This window comes from Conger conger, chromosome 17, assembly GCF_963514075.1.
Source record: "Conger conger chromosome 17, fConCon1.1, whole genome shotgun sequence".
Classification (NCBI taxonomy): Eukaryota; Metazoa; Chordata; class Actinopteri; order Anguilliformes; family Congridae; genus Conger; species Conger conger.
Window position 1 is genome coordinate 10,297,004 of NC_083776.1, and position 18,987 is coordinate 10,315,990.

An 18,987-nucleotide genomic window follows, 5' to 3' on the forward strand; every position below is an offset into this window, starting at 1 on the left:
TTTGTCTTGCCTTTGCATGTCAAAGCTTGTATAATCAGGATTAATTTCCTTACTGAGGATTCTTTCATCTCAATAAGTGCTTTTCCAGCAGGACATTCTCAGTCCAGTCTGAAACGTGGCATCCAGCAGACTGCATAATTGACTAATTGATTTGGGTAATTGAAAAGCTGATGAAACCAACGGCAAAAATTTAAAGACTCTCTATGAAGTCAGTTTTAGAGTGTGCTAATTCTATACACCACCTTCCTCTGCCAAAAGCAACCATATTTCACCGTTCCTTAATAATCCTAAAAAAGTAACATGGTGGACATGCTCAGCAAAAAATGATGGCTGCCTTAAGGTCACTTTAATTAGTGAAATATTAGTTTTTCAGCATGAGTGCTGTATTGACCCTTGCATGCAAATTATCTGTTGCTATAGCTATATTTTTACTTATTTGTATGCTTCGTTCCTGAATCTTTGTGTGTTTTTAAATTGGACTAAGATTTCTTATTAAAAAAATTCTCCAAATACTGTAACTCTGTTTACAATGAATAATTGTGGCTGAATGGTTTCTTTAAGAAACTAAATAAAATGTGCTGGACACTGTTAGATAGGCCACATGCGTAGCTGTAAAAGAATACGACTGTGTCCCTACAGTGACGGCACCCCCGGAGGCCAGTCGGTGAACGACCGCTTCCAGCTGGACTGGGACTCGGTTCTGGTCAGCTCGGACAGCGTGATCGTGGCCCGGCTGGACGGCAGGGGGAGCGGGTTTCAGGGCCAGAGGGTTCTCCAGGCCATCCACCAGCGCCTGGGCACCGTGGACGTGCAGGACCAGATCGCGGCAGTGGAGTGAGTGCCTGAGAAACCAGCCTCTTTATTATTGAGCGATGCTTTCAGAGGCAGCCTTTTTGTCATTGGGTTACCTCATCATGTCTGGTCAGCTCTGTAAGCCTTCACTTCATTTGTTGAGAGAAGTAAAATAATACAGAATGCTCAACTTATATAATGTACTATTTTTTTCAGATATATGATGACATTTGAGTACATCGATAATACACGAATAGGGATATTTGGAAAGGTAGGCCTATGAATTATCTTTCGATGATTGTTAAAAATGGCGTCCATGTTTCTCTATAATAACTCATTTTACAAAATGTGCTTATCTCTTTTTTTTTGTTTTGCAGGATTATGGTGGCTATGTCACGTTAATGATGCTTAAATCAACAGAAAATCTGTTTAAATGTGCGGTGACAATGTCTCCAGTTACTGACTGGAAACTTTATGGTGAGTGCATCGCATATAATATACGTATGAAGAACCACATTACCGTTAACTAGCCTTTGCTATAACATGGAATATACTGAAACTATATTCACAGGTCAGATCAATTGGAAGTGTGTGGATATCAGACTGCATTGAAAGGATAATGTCACTTTGATCCTCCAAAGTTCTCATCTTTCAGGTTATAACTGCATGTAATTGAACACTGCTGTTCCCCTGGCACAGGCTGGGAGTCTGCCAGGAATCTTGGGCCCAGTGACACTGGGCCCCTTAAATGTATTGATGCCGTTGGTGATAACATTGCCACTTTTAGCAGTATTAGTTGCAGCCCTGGGCATGGTGCCCATAATATTATTTGGATGCGTAGGACAGGGCAGACCAAAGTTGCAGCAGTGAAAAATGACAGTGAACTGTGGGTTAAAATTCCTCCCCCTCTGAGAATAAAGATGGAGTTGAGTGCCTTTAATGAGCAGCAGAGCAGTGCCTCTGCTCTTCGTGGGCTCAATTCTCAATTTTGTATTCTGGTTTGACTTGACTATTTATTTTATTGATCTGCTAATTGAATGATTGTCTGGGTTTGAAATGTCTTGACAGTTATCTACTGTATATTCTCGAGAAGGAAAAACAATACAACCATCCTTGTGTTTGTGCAACAGTGCTAAGTATACAGGGGGTTCAACTGTACGTCACTCTGGATAAGAGCATCTGCCAAAAAAATGCTCAGAACTGTGAGTTGAACATCTTATTAGGTTTAGGTACTTATATGGCTTACCTACATTCCTCATGTCTTCAGTGAATAAAGACATGCAGTATACCTACAGTATATTTACCATTGTTTAAGTAATTGAAACACAGATACAGAAAAACAGCCTTGCTTCATAATTTAGTAGTTACTAAGCACTGGCTCAAGCTTTGCCCTTGTTGTAAGTTGTTGACATAAAACACACGCTGTCAGAAAGTACAGAACGGGCAGCTCACTGTATACCCAGGGCCGAGCAGTTCTGTTCCTGGAGGGCCAGCCTGCATGCTGGTTTTATTTTCAGCTAATTACCTTAGGTTTAGTTTTCTGACAGCTCTGTAAACTATGCTGCTTCACTCCTGTACTTGGGCACAATAGAATATTTAGGATTCGCTTGCAGTCTGCAGCTGTAACTGGTGCTTATACAAATATCAGATCATGACTGAGTTAATGAAATCATTAAGAGCAGACGCTGACACTAAATCCTGAAGCAGATATAGTGGCTGTGCTGTATACCTACAGGTACATATCATACTTCTGAGTGAGGTGTGTAAAGCAAGATTCAGTTTAAGTAGATGTTGATTTGCAAATGTATAGCAGATCTTACAATCAAGGTTAATTGCAGGTCAATGTTAACGGCACAAAAAAGTATACGGGGTTTCACCAGAGAAGCAATGGCTATCAGTCCGTATTCATTTATTTATTTATTTGTTTGTTTGTTTGGTGTTGCTAGACAGTCCTCCAGGAGGATTAACCATTCTAAAGAATACTAACAGAATTAATTTCACAGGAGCAAGTGGAAGAATGATAATAATACCAAAACGTCAAATTACAATACTGACATCAATCTGGAAAATGGCACCTATATAAACATACCATTCAGCAGTGAAAACTGGAGGTTAATAATGGTCTACAAAGTCATGTTATCTGAAGTATCTTTTTAAAATACTAACAAAATTGAACTGCATTGTTTATGTGTATATGGTGATTACCAATGCATTAGGAACATGAAGAGATTACGATTTAGTTTTGGAGATCTCTGTCTCCCCTCTGTTTCAGCGAATTTCGTTTTCAGAATGTGTGTTCCTGTAAATTGAGTATATATTGACTGACTTGACAGTTCCCTGTTTTTGAAAATAAAAATGAAACGGGGCCTTCAGCACTCAATTCTCTTCAGATGAAAAAACACAGGCAGTTCTGTGTTCAGGACTCTTACATTCCCATCAGATGCTTTTTGTCAAGAAACATTTTGCCTTCGCAAAATAACTCTTATAAGAGCCCCATTATATCCTAGTTATAGCTTATCCTAGCATACTTTCTTAAGAGATGTTATGTTTCCAATTCTGCAGCATCAGCATTCTCAGAGAGATACCTTGGCATGCCGGCAGGGGAAGATGACAAATACCAGGTAAGCTCACTGTTTCTTACTCCCTTCTCATTACATCCTTGCTCTGTGAAAAATGCTCTTGCGTTGCAGACATGCTGACAGGCTCGGGTGCTACAGGAGCATAGGTGATGCCACTGTTTTTTATTGCTGTTTGACAGCGTAACTTTGTGGAATTGCCAGTGCAACTATGTCACGTTGACGTGTTTTACACTGTTGTGTCCCATCCTGACGAGTGGAGCTTACTCGTCTCGTGTAGTCTGTTGCTTTACCGTTGATGATATTCATAAAGTATTTGAGTTTAGGAGTGCTGATCTAAGGTTTTACCTGTCCCAATCACAACCTCATCCAATATGAGCGAAAAGGCTGAAGTGCACTCCTACTTTTGTACAGAATGCCTGAACCCAGGTTTAAATAAAGAGTACTTAGGTTACATCCACACTGGGGGTTTTACAGTAGTTTTGTAACATTTCGGAAATGTTTCAGTTTAGAGGTATTTGCTATCTTTACCTGTTCATACACATTACTCGAATGCATTCTGTGGTTTTAGAAATATAGAATGCGGTCCAGGCAGCCTGTTTCCTTGACAGCAGATTTGATCTTTTGAGTTCCATGGTAACTATTACAAAGTTTACTTTCTACTTTTAAAGTTATAAAATAAACAAAGTGGATTGATTTGTCACTAAAAAGTGAAAACATCATTTTTTATTTATTTAATGCATGAAGAATAAAAGTGAAATAAAAAAGAAAAATACAAAAAAGTTAAATAAAAGTATCTGTTTTTATTGTTGAAATGCATGCATATGGTCTATTTGAGGAAATAAATTGAATACAACGCATTTTAAAGACATTAATTATGCAGAAAATCAGAAAATACATGAGACTTTTGTCTTAATTTTTAAGACGTTTATGAGAAAAGACATCTTTTCATAACCAGGTGCCCAGAGCAGGGAGAAGAGGAAAGAAACATTGTTAGGGGTTCAGATGGTAGTTAGTCAAGCAGAGCAGGAGAGAGAGAGGTGCCTGGGTGCGATAAGGAGAACCCCGGCAGAATAAGGCTATGGCAGCATAGCTAAGAAAAGCAGAGGCAGGGGCCAACACAGCCATGAGGGCAGGCTTGAGACAGTCACCACCAGACCATGACTGGTTCAGCTCAACAAGCTCTACCAATAATGATCCAGTGACAGCACTGATCGTCAAGTCCACCAGAGACTCTATAGCTTAGGCCAGCCACCCACTCCTGCCCCTCAACTATAAGACAGACTAAAAAGATAAGTTTTAAGCCTAGATTTAAATAAGGTGATAATGTCTGCACCCCGAACATGAGCAGGCATTTTGTTCCACAGGAGAGGAGCACAATCTGTCAGTAAGATGTGTTAATGTGCAGGGCACACTACTTCCAAAAGAATCTATAATCTCAGTGTGTTTTCCTGTTTACATGTAAGTCAAAAGACTTATACATGAAGAAAGCAATCCAAAGTAGAGCAATGTCTTCTATTATCAATTATCAAAAGTTAATATTATTTTTTCAATCATTTGTAACAGCCGCCTCCATTCCATATCTGTTGTTAAGGGGGCCAGGTGACATCATCACACTCAATACATTTTCATTTAGGCTTAAAGTGCTCTTGCTCATCAAAAAGCAATGTATTCTTGCAGAACTGCTGCTAATTATTGTGAAATAAATTAATGAATACAAAAGAGGAAATATATGATGAAAATCTATTTCAATGGAAAAACTGTAAACTATATTATTATCTTTATGCACCTATTATTTCACAAGAGCTATATTCATAGGAATTCCACAATGCAAGAAATAATATCTATACAGATATGAATGGAATATATTAGAAAGAAGATATTAAAAAAGGAAATCCAAAATAATGGGAAAAGGGAGAAAAATAGTGAGAAAAGGGAAAAGAAACATGAAAAAGCATAGATGGTCTATATGAGATTTCTTCAGCTGCCATGAGACCTTTGTGAATCTCTGTGAATACCAATCTTCCCAGTCTTATCCTACTTGATCAGATAACTGAAGTCAATATTCATACAACAGAAAACAGATGGATTGCCCTAATCTTTACCAAAGGATAGTTGGTTCACAGCATCCTATAGCTGGTTTCTAAAAGCAGATCTTGTAGTACAGACGCAATGGGCTTGTAGGTTGGTAGCACCAGATAAGAGACTTCATCCTATGACTGCCTGCTGCTGTTTTATGGTTTTACAGTCTGACACCCAGCAGGCTAATTGGTCCTTCCAACCGCTGTCGGGAGATGCAATTTCAGTTTGAGCATAAGTGCTGATCCAGCATGAGCGCTGAGAGAGGTCTCAGGGGAATTATCTGCCCCCCTGTCAACCCACGCTTTAAGCTTGAGGCCCTAGCCCTGGTTCTGGACAGCCACAGGGTCTGCTCCTGTTTGCTTTCACCATAAAATCAGCAACCAGTTTAAACCAAAGAAAACACATGAGGTTATTACATAATCAAGTTTTTAAACAATCAATTAAGGGCTGCGAGTCACTGAACAGCAGCAGAGCATGCAGCTCTCTAGGACCAGGGCTAAGGACCATTGCAGGCCATTATGTACACATTTCAACAGTCATTAGCATTTATTACCCTTTCTGATTGGACGATATCTACTTTAGATTTCAGAGCAACCGCCATCTGAAAGTATGGAACACGCTATAAGCTTTTTATTTGCTGGGGAATTATGTGTTCGTGTGGGCTTGGTGGAGATGTGCTGGATTAAAGGCTGCCCTCAATTCCCTTTAACTGTGGGGGGTATCTACACATTCCACTAACTGTTCATTTCTCTCAATTCTCTCAACCTAATTTACAGTTTATATTTTTAATTTTTTAAACGTCAGGTGGAAATGAAATACATGCTTAACGTGTTCATAAATCAGAGCACCGTGCTACTTATCCTCATTCACCTCCATATTTCTCTGATCTAATAGCATTGTTCTAAAAGAAACTTCAAACACATTAGAAGGTCTATAGGTGCAGTGTTCTCTCATCTGCTCTTTTTGTGATGTGGTTTTTACTGTTTAAGAAGAAATAAGTGGAGATACGTGGCAACCTACAGGCATGCTATATAGAACTGCTGATGCCCCTATCCACATGCAGCTGTTTTACCATGGGTTACACAGCATGGACACCAGTTTGATTGTCACTGGCATACATAGTAATGGTGCATTGATGTGATTTTGTGCAGTTCTCCAGTGTGCTGCAGAACGTTCGAGGGCTGAGAGAACAGAACCTGATGCTGATACACGGAACAGCGGATGGTGAGCAAGCTTGTTTTCTCTGCTCAAATGAAGCACCAGTAGCCACAGGACATAGCTAATTCTGCTTCTGAGTTTATCCCATTTTTACTGGACAAATCCAACCAGAAAAAATCAATTTATATTCAACCTATATTTTTGTACTTTCCAAACCCATATTACTGACATATTTGTGCTTTTTTCCCCCAGATAATATTCATTTTCAACACTCTGCCGAATTGATTAAAAACCTAATAAAAGTTGGTGCAAACTACACAATGCAGGTACGTAGAGCAGCTCGCAAATCTCAGTGCTCATTAAATGTTGCTCAGGGGACTGGCGAAAGTGCCTGTTGGTCTTGTGACCTTTTGCTGTTTCACATGAGGGATCAGTTATGAGTATTTGATGAAGGCAACGCCCTCAGACTTGGGCTAAGCTGCACAGCTTAAATATGACCAGAAGCTCCAAGTTCATCCAACCTCACCCTGTTTGATTTTCTTTCCTGGTAATAGAAAGTATGTTCCAATGTCACCTTCTCATGAGTGGGTGGCAAAATTGACAGCCTAATTAAAGCGACAGTCCAAACCCTTTCTTCCTTCTCCAGATCTACCCCGACGAGGGCCATTTTCTCTCGCAGAAGAGCCAACGGCATCTCCACGCATCCCTCACCTCCTTTTTCCGGGAATGTCTTAAAGAAGACATACTGCTGTTACCAGAGGAGCCTGAGGAGGAGGAATAGAGCCGATAGACAGACCATCAGCAGGACTTTGCCATTTTTTTCTGTAATGACTACTGTGGTCCTGAAGGCTTTTGGGCCAAACGTTATACAGAGGTTATTGTCAGGAGTCGCAGGGAGTCTCCAGCACGGACGGACGATGTTTACCCACCAAACAGCACAGGGGCCCCCGCACAGCCGAAGTTGGGTCAGATATATCGAGACACCCCTTAACCTTCAATTCAGCGCTTTCTCTAAGTGAAGCACAGGGCCACGTGGGGGTGGGGTGGGGGAGAAGTTACAAGTGCATGGTTGTTTTCATTCAGTGCCACTCATTATTCCATGTAAATATTTGTTGTGGTAGCCATTTGGAAAAGAGAAGCATACCTACCGTTCCCCAGCCCAGACCTGTCTCATACTCACCCTCTTTCGTTTGTATCGCTGCACAATAAAACACGCCCCCGCCCTTCTTCAGCAATGCAGACTCAACATTACTGTGACATCCACAAGCAAGTGCAATTCCTGCCCAAACGTCATGACATCACATTGGCCCTGACAAAGATATGGTATTTTGTACAAATACGGCAGATTGTGTACATACGTATATTTTTGAGATACGTCAGATCTCATAGTTGTCTATGGGGATTGATTTATTTGAATTCAGACTTGTGTTTGGTTTTTATTTATTTTTCTTTTTTTTCTTCTTCGGGTGGATTTTGTAATGCTTGTTCTTGTTCACTTGGTTGTTTTTAAGGGAGGGTGGTGGTGGGGTGTGGGATTGATTGTTATTGTCTTCTAGTAATGATTATAAATAAACTAAAAAAAATTGGTCTATGAGTCATGGTGATGAAATTAATGTTACATCACACTCCACAATATGTAAAACTCACAATATAAGAAGTGGGCATAGTTATGGAGACTGGGCATTCAATGAAAAACAAAATATATTTTTCATAATTACACAGCATCAAATCAGTGATGGTGGAAAATTAGACATAGGACGCATACCTCCTGTCCCCGTAATCTTGAGGTAGAACTGAGGAAACCTATTTTTTGTTTGCCCAAAGTACATACCCGTAATGATTCGTTGATGCTAATTGACACTTGGATTAAAGTCAAGCCATTTGCCTGGATTCAGTTATAATGATCTCTTGCTCTTTGAGTCAGAGTTAAATACAAGGATCTATTTTTTATTTTGTCACATGAATTATGGTGATTGCCAAACTCACCAAATGATCTGTGAAGAGAAATTAAATGTATAAAACCTGCCCCTCCACTACCAGGCTGCTGTGGAGAGTACAGAGAAGAATAAGCAGCACCTTCACATTCATGATTCCAGATGCCCAAGCATTGAGATCCTGTGCTGTGTCCCAGACTGAAAATATAAGCCACTGCGTACGGTCTCTGCTGTCAGAATAATCCCTGTCGAATGGGACTCATAGTTTATTTGATGTTGTCTTTTGCTCTGCCGTCCCACATCACTGCTAATGGCCGGCTGACACTGGTTCCCTCGAAACTCAAATAGTGCATCTGTGTCATCAATTTTCCACCTGCACATACATTCCATTACAATGGTGCAGTGAGTTTACTTCGATGTGCTAAAATGTTTACCATATGACTTGAGAGAACTCTATGTGAAGTGAAGACTCGGTCATTTTCATGTGGGAATGACACATTTTTTTTTTTTTTCTGCTGTGATTAATTATTGTGTGCAAGGGTTCATTGTTTGCCTTCTTACACTTTTAGACCAGTTGATTCATGCTTCATGCTTCAGGTCTACGGCATTCATAAACTCATCTTAGACACAATGGTTGTTTTCATTAGGCACATTAAAAACAATCTGAAATCCAAAATATATAATTTTAGGTTGCATAAACTGATGGTAGTGAAGAAATAGTTACTCACACCTCCCTACTATCTTGCTGTCTGTGTCTAACGTATTCGTACAAATGTATTTTCGTATTTATTTTGTGATTCAAGTATTCACACATGCCAGTTTTATTTTTTTTAATAATTATGTTTATAGCACTTCTGACCTCAAACGGCATCCTTCTAGGTACATCCATAGAACACGGGCTGTGTACGCTGGTGTATACATTTTTCAGCATGTTTCCAGCGATGGTGGTGACAGGCTGCCCGCCTCCAGGCTGAGCCCCGGTCAACGCTGAGTTCAGAACTGCTGACTGGAATTAGATCATCCTCGGAAGCCATCCTGAAGGGTGATGCGCACGGCCTTATTACAGGAAAATCCTTACCTGCAGCGTCCTGGGTATTGTGCCTGCAGCAGCCTTTTTGCTCAGCAGCACAGGAAGTATTGGTTTCTGAGAGAAAAAAAAGTTCCATCATGCCTTTGAAGAGGCCCCTGGAGGCTCCGGTCTGTTCCTGAAAGGAGCCACACGAGATGCAGAAAAGCCACATGGTGAGCACTTTTACTTGCGAACTTCATCTCGCAACAAACTCTTTGCTACCTATTTCAGGTGTGTGTGAGTGGGATGACTATAGCCTTCTGAAGTTTTGCACATCTGTGCAACCGAGTGTGTTAAATAGAGACGGGTAGATGGGTCCAGTAGAAATTTTGTCACACGTTACGAGAACATGAAGCACTTTGATGAATGTACCGCATTGGCACTCTGCTCAGAAACTCATGGTCAGCCATCGGTGCGTTTCTACCAGCTGAACTGCTGCAGTGCCTAAGCTGGAGGACAGTGCAGATGCTGCAGCCAAGTCCCACGTTTCAGATCCAGGCTCCCCGTCAGTGCTGCTGAGAAAGGAGACGGGGGATACCACGCCAGCCGAGTGTCTCTCTGAGCGACGCCAAAGCCAATTACGCAGTCCTTCACAGGACTGTCAGCCATAGCAATGCCAGCATGTGGATTTAACCGGACTTTAGGATGCATCACCACACTAAGCACACGGCCTTCTTAACTGGAGCCCCTGCTTGGCTGGCTGTCAGTATGTATTCATCAGGAAATCTCATGGAAGTGCAACAAAATGCTGAAATGGCTGACTAATGTCATGATGTCTGCACAACAAAAATTAAGTCGTATAATTGTACCTGATTTGATGAAGTGGGACATCTTCACACACAACCACGGGAGGAAGGGTACTACAATGGAAACTAGGCTGGTGGATCAGAGATTATAGGTTGAAATCTCCAGTGGCGCTCCCTCCACAGCAAGAGTTAATGTAATTGTAATCTGAGCATGAGGTTCAATACAAAAATTAACCGCTCAGTCCTTCAACAGCTGAAGTCAGAGAGACAGAGAAATATAGGACACATAATGAGATAAAAATATGTTGTACTTTTGAAATAATTCATTTATTCCTGTATATAAAATGGATTATCGATCAAGTACACACAAACAGTGCTATTACAGGGATTTCATCACAGGAAATAATTAGTATAGAAGTAAATAATTCAAACAGATAAAATAACAGTAATGTGAATTGGAATTAAAGAGCTGATTAATTGAGTGGTAACAATGTTAATAACATACAGTACAGTATTGTTTACAGACAATCTCTGTCTTCATGGACAATGTATAGTTTGATGTCAAAGTGTGTGCTGTTTTTGTCTGGTATGAATGAAAACACACGTAAATTTCTTATCACTGTACATACCCAGTGTTTAACTCTTCAACTAATCAACTCTAAAAATGGCATTCATAAGTTTTTGTAAACATTCATTTTCTTTAGTACTACTGACATCAAAGGGACGCTAATCTGTTGTACTAGAGTAACGCATGAACAGTCTATGTCAGCTATCAACATACAAAATAACATTGTATTAACTGTTTATTACCAACATTACTGTCTACACAAGAGCCCCTAAAGATATGTGGTTCACATGAACAGTGTATTAATGATCCAACTGCATTTCTTCACACCAAGTAAGATATGCAACTGAAACTGTGTGATCATTCAAGTGCCAGACGAGGTCAGAGAGATGTTCTTATGTGAGGTGGCATCATCTCAATAATTTGAGAATATCATTGTACAAAACATGTGACGGTATCCTATGTAAAGCACTGAATTTGTTTTTGCGAGGTTCAGAGATGTCACATCATTTTAATGAAAACATTGCACATACTATAGGAATAAGGCCAATGAAATACATATAGTATTCTGTACATGTATACTGTTTCACTAATACAATACTTCCACAATGACCTAGATTTAATGAATGAAATCACCGAAAACCCTTGGACAACTCTTGCAAACATCAATTCAAGATAGTTTTTGTGTACAAAATACCCAAATACTTGTATTGCTTATGTTGTATTCTTGCTTCACAGTAGCAGAGGCAGCGTTATTGTTGAACACAGAATGTCGGTAATCGTTGCATAATTAAAATATCATTACATACAAATACCCAAGTTCTAAGAAAGAAAAAAAAAAACCTACATAAAGTATGTTATTATGAAACATTCCTGTGTATGTTATTGTGAAACGCATGATACTGTTCACTGTGTCCTGACACCCTCTGCACATACATACAAATATACAAAAACTGATATATCTGACTATATACTAAAAGCCATACTCTAAGCAACAAACTCAACTGGCTCCATGTTTCCCCAGAAGTACATATTTACAAAGACATCTGCATCCTTTTCTCACAACATATCACTCAAACAAGAAAAAAAAGATCTCCCTTACTTGTGTATCTTGTTTGCTCAGCAGATCTGGGGCCTGTATATCATGAAGCAGGCTAAGTAGGTTAGCCACCTAATTTTTGGCTTAGTCTCAAGTTTCTGGTGCCTGGTCACTCTCTTTTGATCAGTCCCCGTGCCGACTAATGCAGCAGATCTAAACTGCCCCAGATAAGTTTTTGTTCGCCCCTGACTCACCAGCTCACTGGAAAAAAAGATTTTCTCGATTTTTTCCTCAGTAGAAGATTTTTCACATGTAAATGCTTAGTCTTCTGTCTATTTCCACCTGGTCCAGGTGGCCTTAAGAGCAAATATATAAACAAAAATAATAAATAAATAAATAAATAAATAAATGATTTCTGCCAACAGAGATAATCATTCACATAATTGAATAGTTGGGTAGCCAGCCAACTTTGTGCTTAGTTTCAAAATTCGCTCTCTTTTGATCAGACAGACTTACGCTGCAGAGCTACACTGCTTCGGAGGGGTTTTTGGCTGGGCTATGTTCACCCCTATATAAAGAAACCGCCCCCCTCACCAACCAAAAATGGCACATGTATCACTGGAGGTTCCCCTTTATGAATCATCCCATAATAACTTAAATAAAGATGCAAATTGGAAGTTGCATTTTATGTAGAGAGTAGCTGAGTTGAGATTTGAAGCTGAGATACTGTACTTCCAAGACACAGGCCCCAGATGCTTAAGCCAGTCTGACGCACCGACATCAGCCTGGCCACTGGCTTAAGTTCAGAAAAACGGACAGGTGAAGTCTAAATTAAAACGTTGTAATTATATTTGCTAAATATAAACATGTGCATAATCCACTGATAATCATCATGCAGCTGAAAGACTAATTAGGATAATTGGTCCAATTGAAATGATTAAATATGCTCATTATAATTTGTAACCAATCTTCAGAACCATCCCCTAGTTTTAGTGTACCTGGGTGTACAAATCAAATACATAAAAAACACATCAGCCATTTGTTACAAAGGCACAACTGTAAACCCGTGCTAGAAAATAAATAAATACTGGAAGCACTTCTGCAGATATAATGAGTCAAAATTAATTGTAATAGTGTACATTGGGAAAAGCACAGTAGGACTGAGACTATGCATCTAATGGGTAAAAGGTGTGGCAGAGGTGTAACTCTGATTTAACCAATCATGATGCCTTTCAGTATAATGCACTCTTTATTGAACCAGGCATGTTAAATGAGAACTCAATTCCCTTTGCAGTGACAAACTGGGGACTCAAATTGGGAATGCAAGGGACTGTGGAGCAATCAGATGTAGGGGGGCATTATGTGGCTGGAGGTAGAGTAGCCATTTTGTCAGAACACTGGGGTTACCACCCTTACTCTTTATAAAAGAGCAACGCTTAAAACTGTGAACAATTGAAAGCTTGCCGTTGTTCATCAGCAAGCTCCACGGGAGTAGCCTTGGCAGGGAGATTTGTGGGGACACTTTCCTGTACAGTTGGTGTATGGTATGAATGACATCAGCATGGCCTTTGTAGATGCTAAGTGGTTGCTAACATCTGGTCCTGGGGATGCTGGCTTCCATTCCAACCACAGTTGCAATCACCGAATTTTAACAAGCTGTTATTTTTCTGAATTAGGTGCTATTCACAAGTAGAGGATTAATTACGTTCATAAGCCACATTATTCACATTGTGCTTTTTGTGCTATTTTGAAAGCAATTATATATATATATATATATATATATATATATATATATATATATATATATATATACATATAATTATATATAAAAATGATGATATTTGTCTCATTTCATATCCCCTTGATTAGGGGAGGGGACAAATAAGGGTTTTCTAAGTACTGAGTATTATGTCCCATGTCATAGGTTCCCCGTTATCCCTACGTCAGACACAATTTCAGGGGAAGTTTTTTTTGTCGTTTTTTTTTTCTTTTTTTGGATTTTTCCCCTTTTTCTCCCAATTTGGTAGCCAATTGTACCTCGTCTGATTCAATTGGAGGTAGTAGTATTAGATACACCGCCCATAGCCCGTCCCTCGGCGGCCCGATATCATTGCCATGATTCCGAGGCGCCCGAGGTGCTTGTTGTGCGGTGATCTACTAACCCTGCCAAGTCCCTCCCTCTGGAGCAGCGAGCCAATTATTGCTGCCCCACGTGAGCTGGCCAAACTTGGCTTTTGGCAGGACCGAGAATCGAACCCCGGTCCCCGGTGTGCAACCACAGCAAACTGCAACCACGATTCCGCTGCGTCTTAGCCTGTTGGCCACCACGGCTCCACACTTTCAGGGAAAGTTTAACTGAAATGAACTGTGTTCTAATTAGGGCCCTCTTTGTCACCTGGTCATAATATACACTCAGCGAGCACTTTATTAGGTATTTATTAGACTTATTTTTTAGACTTCTACTGCTGTAGCCAATCCAGTTCAAGTTATGATGTGTTGTTTGTTCAGAGATGGTCTTCTACATACCACTGTTGCAATGTGTTGTTATTTGTGTTACTGTCACCTTCCTGCCAGTTTTGACCAGTCTGGCTATTCTTCTCTGACGTCTCACATTAACAAGGCGTTTCTGTTGGCAGAACCATTTTTTGCACCTCAAACTCAAGATACTAGTGTGCGTGAAATCCCAGGAGATCAGAAGTTTCTGGGATACTCAAACCACCCTGTCTACCACCAACAATCATTCCACGGTCAAAGTCACATAGATCCCCATTCCCCATTAATTGAAGCTCTTGAACTGTATCTGCATGATTGTATGCATTGCACTGCTGCCACACAATTGGCTGATTAGATAATCACATGAATAAGTAGGTGTAATAAAGTATAATGTTCCTAATAAATTGCTCGGTGAGTGTATACATAATCATAATCACAGCACAGGTAGAGAAGAGTGGTATGTTTCCCAAATTAACTTGCATCTCAAAAATACATTTATCTCCTCCAGCGACTTTGGCATCATCTGAGTTTAATCACAAGTGATATGAGAATGTTTAACAATATCTACTAAGAAATGGTTTATTCAAAAGAGAAACTTCACAGTCCTTCATTCATCATTTTACCATGGCAACCAGCACGGCCTTTCAGAGGATGATTGAATGTCTTCCTGGTTTCTTTCACTTCTCCGTGATACATACTAATTCTCACTCTTTGCTGGCCATACAGGCTTGAAAAATAAGCATATTTACCTGAAGCATACATACTGTACTTCTACAATCTCCTCTTCATAATATAAACGGTTCCTTCAGCGTCGGCAGACACTCTTTTTGCTGCTGTGGCCTCCTTCAAAGAAGGCGCTAGAACATGTTCTTGACTGAAGCATTTGAGCCATTAGATCCTTCCTTCTTCATTAGCTCAGTTCTAGTCGTCCTCTTTGGACTCTGGCAGTTGGTGGGTGCCTTCGTAAAAGCACACTCTGAAGAAGGTGATGATGGAACTGAACAGGTATTGTCTGCTTCTGAGAGAAGCCAAGTTGTGTCCTTCGTCTGGGAAGATCTGGGGGCAAACAAGGGGGGGGGGGGGGGGGGGATTAAATCCATTTTGCGCAGTACTTTAAAAAAAACTGCATTAAAGATTTTGAAGAACTTTACCACCACACGCTTTAAAACCCCGCGATTCCATTGTCTATTCAATTTCATTCATTAAAATTCAATAAAATGTAATTCATTAGATAATGTCGTTCATATGGGAACAGTTTGCAATTACATTTGAGCATGTTTTTCTTTCTTCAAAATGGGGGACGTACAGGTATGTATAATCAGGGCTGTAATTCATGCATGCATTATCCAATATGAACCTCAAATTAAACCTGCACATTAGTGCGTGTGTAGAACTAAATACCCATAAATAATGAGGTAGTGTAGAATTGAATACCTGTAATGTGTAGTTCACATTTGCTATTGACAGGAGTTTCACCAGTTCAGCTGAATGCTGGAAATGAATGGTGGCTGAGAGAGAGAAATAGAGAGAGATTTGCCATATACTGTACATGACACGGTCCAACATTCAGTTACATAAAAAAACAACCCGGAATTAACTAATGCCCCTCAGCCTTACCATGTCTACTTGCTCCCCTCAAACTCCAAATAAAATCAATGTAACCAAACAAAAACCCACACCAACCCACATCACTCAGCCAAACATGTCTCCATCGCTTTGTGATCTGACACCCAATCCCACCCACCTCGAACAGCACACATTATTTTAACCATTGCCACAACAGTAATTAGATGAAACATTCAAACACAACCTGTGACGTGCACAAAATGTAAGTCCACAATTCTGACACTTGCCCCTACTTTACACGTGACCCATGTGGCATATTTTGGCTCATAAAAATGTAATTACTAGAAAAACCACCATGTACCGCGACTGAAAACTAAAGCTCATCCCCACATGCATACACCCAAAGACCAAACCACAATGTGCAATATAAAATATAGTTAGATATAAAGCATACGCAATTACTGTAATCCCGGGTGAATTGGCAATAATGACCACAAGCATATGGTGCAGATTTTGACCTTATGTAAAACATTAAGTAAAGTGCCGCATATTACCTATTAAAGCAAATTAACACGCTCACCATCAGCAGTTCCATGGACGATGAGAAAATTGTGATAGCTTGTCCCAGTAATATTGTGTAGAAGACTGGAGATCTGCGCAGAAAGGGTATATGATTAAACCTGGTAGACTGGTACAGTATAAATCGAGTCGGTGCTCGACTGAGTACAACAATCACCAAAATTGTTGGAAGCAATGCCCTTAGGCTGATGGCAAACATTCCAAATCAGAGTGCTCTCCACAAGTGATCTTGAGCAGAGGTAAGCATGGAATGCCTCATTAAGACCCTCACAGGGCATCTTAAGAACAAGCATAATCGGGGCAATTAGCAATTAGCAGCCGATAAGCAGTTGTGCATGCCTGTATGTCAGGCCACTCCTCCCCAGGTCCTGCAGACCTGCAATTAAGGAGAACGAGCACTCCTGTTTACTGACTGGGCATTGCAGACCCAGGCAGACAGAGAGACAAGCTGACAGACAGACAGATGGCTACAGGAAACTGCCAAAGTAAAAACACCATCTATTTGTGTCCCTCTCAGTTCTGAATGGACTGTTCTTGGGGAAACTGCCAACCCTAGATTGTCTGATTGTGTTTCCCTGTTATGCTCTGCATCTCGAACCAATGCACGGACATCACTGTTGAGGAGTATGTGCTTTCAATGACAGGTACCCCAATCTGACAATCTCTTTTCCTCAGACTTCCATGCCAGTATCGTCTTATCTCCAGCTGCTTGTGAAACATTGAAACAGCCAAATGTTCCCCAGCAACCACTCTCTTTAAAAATCACTAAGACATCTTCTTCCAGCTATGGTAGCCAAAATAATGGCTAGCTGGGCCTTATACACAAGCAGGACTGTGCTGGGATGTTAATGCAACTGCCTTGTGGAAGCGCCTGCTGTCAGTACAACTTGAATCCCTAATTTATTTAAGTGCTTCCTTTGTTTTGGCAGTTGCCTGTAGATACAGGCAAATATATTGAATTTTTAAAGCACTTCAAGGTCATTTATCTTAATTTCTCTGGTAAATACACCACTGTACAAATATGAAACAGATGCTATGAATATGAATAGCTCTGAATATGAGGTGCTTGACAGGCATGTAAATTCCCAAAGCATTTCAGCAGCGATAAATTAAAGCACTGGAAAATCAGTCCTTACTTGGTATTTACGATCTTCTTTCAGGGGGAACCCAAAATATCGCTCTGTGAAGGCTGAGCCTTTTGAAAAAAAAAACAAACAAACAGGCAGGACATGAATCTATATGTGTTCAGAAGCTTAAGACTGTCAAATGAAATGATGAAAAAGAATGAACTTTCTCACTATGTTAGTAAAAGCATGAAATCTTCACTGATGGCAGCTAAACAACATTAGGGAGGTTGGAAAGAACTACTAGAATTCTCCGTGAATCCTAACCTCATTCAGCTTCAGAAATACCAAGAACAAATACAATACATTGTAGTTATTTAGCTGATGATTTTATCCAAAGTGACTCACAGTTGATTCGACTAAGCAGGGGACAATCCCCCCTGAAGCAATGTGGGGTTAAGGGCCTTGCTCAAGAGCCTAAAATCTGTGTGGATCTTATTGTGACGACACCAGGGCTTGAACCACTAACCTTCCAGGCCCCAGTCAGACACTTTAGCTACAGATAGCCCAACATGGCAAAATAAAATAGAATATAATATGCAATATCTGTTTTATGTACACATTAATAACACACGATTTGGCATTGCATTTAGGGATGTGTATTTAAATACTTTAAATACATCCATAACTGGTAAGGCTAGAGTTCTTCAGCCTGTAAAGTACATGTTCTGTTTCATAACTTCAGTGAAATGAAAACCCTTTCTGGATTTAAAATCCTGACAGCACAGTTTCAGAAGATTTTAAATGATGTTCGAAGGCGTTTTCTTTGAGCAATACAGCTCAAAGGAATTACAGGTTTAAGGATGCTAACTGAGTTGGTAAAGGCAAGCTTTTCATAATCATTCTTCTGAATTATTTATTTAAGTCAAGTTTACATTAATATGGGACAACTGTGGCAGAGTTGTAATCAAGGCCAGAATAACTCACCAAACCTTATCTTGAAGAATAATGTACAAATGCCAAAATAAAATATTAAAAACGAATGGAAGTATATTCAATGTATGTGTAATAAGCCATCAAATTGGTCAAATGTTCAGTAAGGGCTGTCTTTGTGCCACCCCAGGAGGTTGTTGGTACGGAGGTGCCGTTATATAGTTCTTTCTGATAATTGGTGACCCCAAGATGCAGCCAATCTGCAATTATTAAACTGCGATCCTTGGGTTCTTCACGGCCTCCCTTGTAGTGTCTACTGCATATCTGGAAACTGCACAATGGTTTGAGGCTCATTTGATACCATGGACCCTTGATGACTAAAAACCAGAAA

At 40.1% G+C, this 18,987-nt stretch overlaps 2 protein-coding genes across 3 annotated transcripts in view; one reads left to right on the forward strand and one right to left on the reverse strand.

Moving 5' to 3' along the window:
- The window catches only part of LOC133116435 (inactive dipeptidyl peptidase 10-like), a 182,460-nt gene extending 174,261 nt beyond the window's left edge, over positions 1-8,199 (forward strand). For both annotated transcript variants that reach the window (XM_061225955.1, XM_061225957.1), the window contains exons 20-26: positions 640-834; positions 1,009-1,063; positions 1,170-1,269; positions 3,355-3,413; positions 6,602-6,674; positions 6,861-6,934; positions 7,255-8,199. In XM_061225955.1, the coding sequence (XP_061081939.1) occupies positions 640-834; positions 1,009-1,063; positions 1,170-1,269; positions 3,355-3,413; positions 6,602-6,674; positions 6,861-6,934; positions 7,255-7,389 (691 nt within the window). In that variant the 3' untranslated portion in view covers positions 7,390-8,199. The remainder of the gene's footprint in view (positions 1-639; positions 835-1,008; positions 1,064-1,169; positions 1,270-3,354; positions 3,414-6,601; positions 6,675-6,860; positions 6,935-7,254) is intronic.
- Positions 8,200-15,375: 7,176 nt separating this feature from the next.
- Positions 15,376-18,987, reverse strand: part of LOC133116891 (inactive dipeptidyl peptidase 10-like) — a 64,076-nt gene continuing 60,464 nt past the window's right edge. The window contains exons 24-27 of the mRNA XM_061226897.1: positions 17,736-17,794; positions 16,601-16,673; positions 15,889-15,962; positions 15,376-15,510 (exon numbers count right to left, since the gene is read on the reverse strand). Coding sequence (XP_061082881.1) covers positions 15,376-15,510; positions 15,889-15,962; positions 16,601-16,673; positions 17,736-17,794 — 341 coding nt within the window. The remainder of the gene's footprint in view (positions 15,511-15,888; positions 15,963-16,600; positions 16,674-17,735; positions 17,795-18,987) is intronic.